The following is a 2,500-nucleotide window of genomic DNA, read 5'->3' on the forward strand; positions in this document are numbered from 1 at the left end:
GAGAGAGAGAGAGAGAGAGAGAGAGAGAGAGAGAGAGAGAGAGAGAGACTCACTGTTTAGTTGAAACGTCCAGGGCAGGAGAGCTTGATAAACGTGTATAATCCGCCATATAGCTTGTTAGCCAAGTGTTAGCTGAGCTCGTTAGCACAACACTCAACAAGTACATTCCTTTGTCCATTTCCGCTCGAACAGACTGCAAACTACCTGGCGTTCTATCGCCATGCTCTAAGACAAACTCTAACCTTAACCAACTTTGAAAGAGTGCCTAAGCTTAACAGTCTAAAGAACTTGCAGTCACGGCACGGCGCACGCTCTAAGACAAACAACCGTCCTAGACCAACCTAGGAACCAAGCTAGAAGCTAGAATTGGAACATTAGAAATTGGATTCGGCCAATCAGAGATCGTCTCTGTGAAATTCTGCCATGGAAAAAAATACTGGCGTCGGCCAATCAGAGAGCGTCTCCGCGAAATGCGGCTATGGAAATTCTTCACGGAAGTTCACGCTGCTGCCTAGACCGCTTCAAATCGCGCTCGGATTCCAACATAATAGTCATATTTCAACGCACAACGCCGTATGCACTGATTGGCTGTGACGGAGACAGCGATCAAACTGTGACGCGCACTCAGAGCGCTATCGCTTCTAGCCCGGGCGAGAAATACGAAAAAATAAAAAAAAACGTCACTTCCTGCTCATGAAAACGATGTTTTTTTAATTTAGATAATAACGTTATATTGTGCATTGGAAATACAAACATACTTAAAATGAGTAAATATTATTCATTTTAAACATGTTTATATTATTTATAGGGCTATAAAACACAAAAACGAAAAAGTTTTATTGTCTTCTTCTCTGATTTAACAGCAGCTGGCCAGCAGGTGGGTCGGCGCCTTAGCGCCCCCAGTGGCGAGCCGCCACTGAATGTATAGGTAAAAACCATATTATGCGTTTTCATCAATAAATAAATGGCAAAAAAAAATATTATCTTGCGCGCGCTCGCATTAACTGGGGGCCTACAAATACATTCTTTCATGGGGCCCAGAATCTACAGCTACGCCCCTGAGAGCAAGGCACTGACACTGGCAGGGTTATGGGGTCCAGTCCCTATGTAGCTCAATAGATAGAGCAAGGCACCAACAGGGCCAAGGCTAGGTGTAAATCATCAGAGTATGTCACTAATCCCTTCCAGGGTGAGGGCTTCATTTCCCCAGTGTCGGCCAGGAAGCACGTTACTAACCTCGTCACTGTTTGGGACCGCCAGTCATTTTTCTTTCGATATCAAAACAAATTTTGAAGCAATGTTTTAATTTTCTACCCCACAATGAATATACAGCGTGTTGTCCAGTGATTCCACGTGACGAATACAATTATTTTCTCTTGTAGGGAGAAGAGGAGACGAGCAGTGAGCCTCCTCCTCATCATCTCTTCCTCCACTGCAGAGTTCTCTTAACGGTGACCTGACAGCACAGCAGAGCCCAGAGGCCGCCTGCCAACCCCTCCACCGCTCAGGGATGGTGGATCACCTGCTGCTTGGCGAGGAAACCTTTCTCTACCGTGCCGGCTCCCCGGCATCTGGTCACAGCAACCGCCTCTATCACCACGGCAACGGTAGCACCCCGCCGGGCGTCATGGTGACCGACACGGGCATCTACCATCTCCACCACCAGGGGGCCAAAGTCATCTCCTCATCCTCTCCCTTCTCTCAAGGTAAGGGGAAAGGAATGTATGTGAAGGTCTCGGGCTGCTGTGTATCCTATAATTATTTGCATCCCTACATGAAACTAGGATGACAGGTGGAGTGAATGGAAACCAATGAACCCTGACACTTAAAGGAACACCAAAATGATGGGCTTACCAGATAGTCGGAGATAGGGCTGCAACTAATGACTATTTTGGTAGTCGACTAATCTGTCGATTATTTTTTCGATTAGTCGAAAAATTAAAAAATTATATATATATTATATATATAATAATTTTTTTGCACTACCTATTTTTGTGAAAGTGGCTTCTCAGCTCTGGTCCAGCTGAAGACAGAGCAGAGGAACAGATTGGACATTGAGCATGACCTCAGAGTTGCTTTGAGACTCTTGTCAGGACCAAACAACATCCCCAGTTATCCCATTAGTTCCCCCAAACTTACTGTCGTTCTGTTATGTTAAGCTATTAGTCTTCAGCTGGCTGGACCAGAGCTGAGAAGCCACTTTCACAAAGATAGGCACAGTGCAAAAAAAATAAAAATTATAATAATTTTTTTAATGACTAATCGACGCAACAATTCCTCGTCGACGATTTTTTATAATCGACATCGTCGATTATGTCGACTAATCGTTGCAGCCCTAGTCGGAGAAGAAGATAGATACCAAGTCCCTCTCCGTGCGTTTAGTAGAATGCTTTCCGGCTGTAAGCTAGTCTAGCTCAGCACAAATGAATGGAAGCAGATACGGACCATTCATGTGTGCTAAGGTAGGCTAGCTTGCAGCCGGATTCCTTTAAGTGTAAAA

The 2,500-nt window shown here is 45.0% G+C and overlaps 1 protein-coding gene across 1 annotated transcript in view; it reads left to right on the top strand.

Moving 5' to 3' along the window:
• Nucleotides 1–2,500, top strand: part of LOC311243600 (Krueppel-like factor 15) — a 21,637-nt gene that overhangs the window by 3,699 nt on the left and 15,438 nt on the right. Inside the window, exon 2 of the mRNA XM_084332889.1 lies at nucleotides 1,383–1,706. Coding sequence (XP_084189015.1) covers nucleotides 1,511–1,706 — 196 coding nt within the window. The 5' untranslated portion in view covers nucleotides 1,383–1,510. The remainder of the gene's footprint in view (nucleotides 1–1,382; nucleotides 1,707–2,500) is intronic.

This window comes from Notolepis coatsorum (genome assembly GCF_963971535.1).
Source record: "Notolepis coatsorum genome assembly, chromosome: 17".
NCBI classification, from domain to species: Eukaryota; Metazoa; Chordata; class Actinopteri; order Aulopiformes; family Paralepididae; genus Notolepis; species Notolepis coatsorum.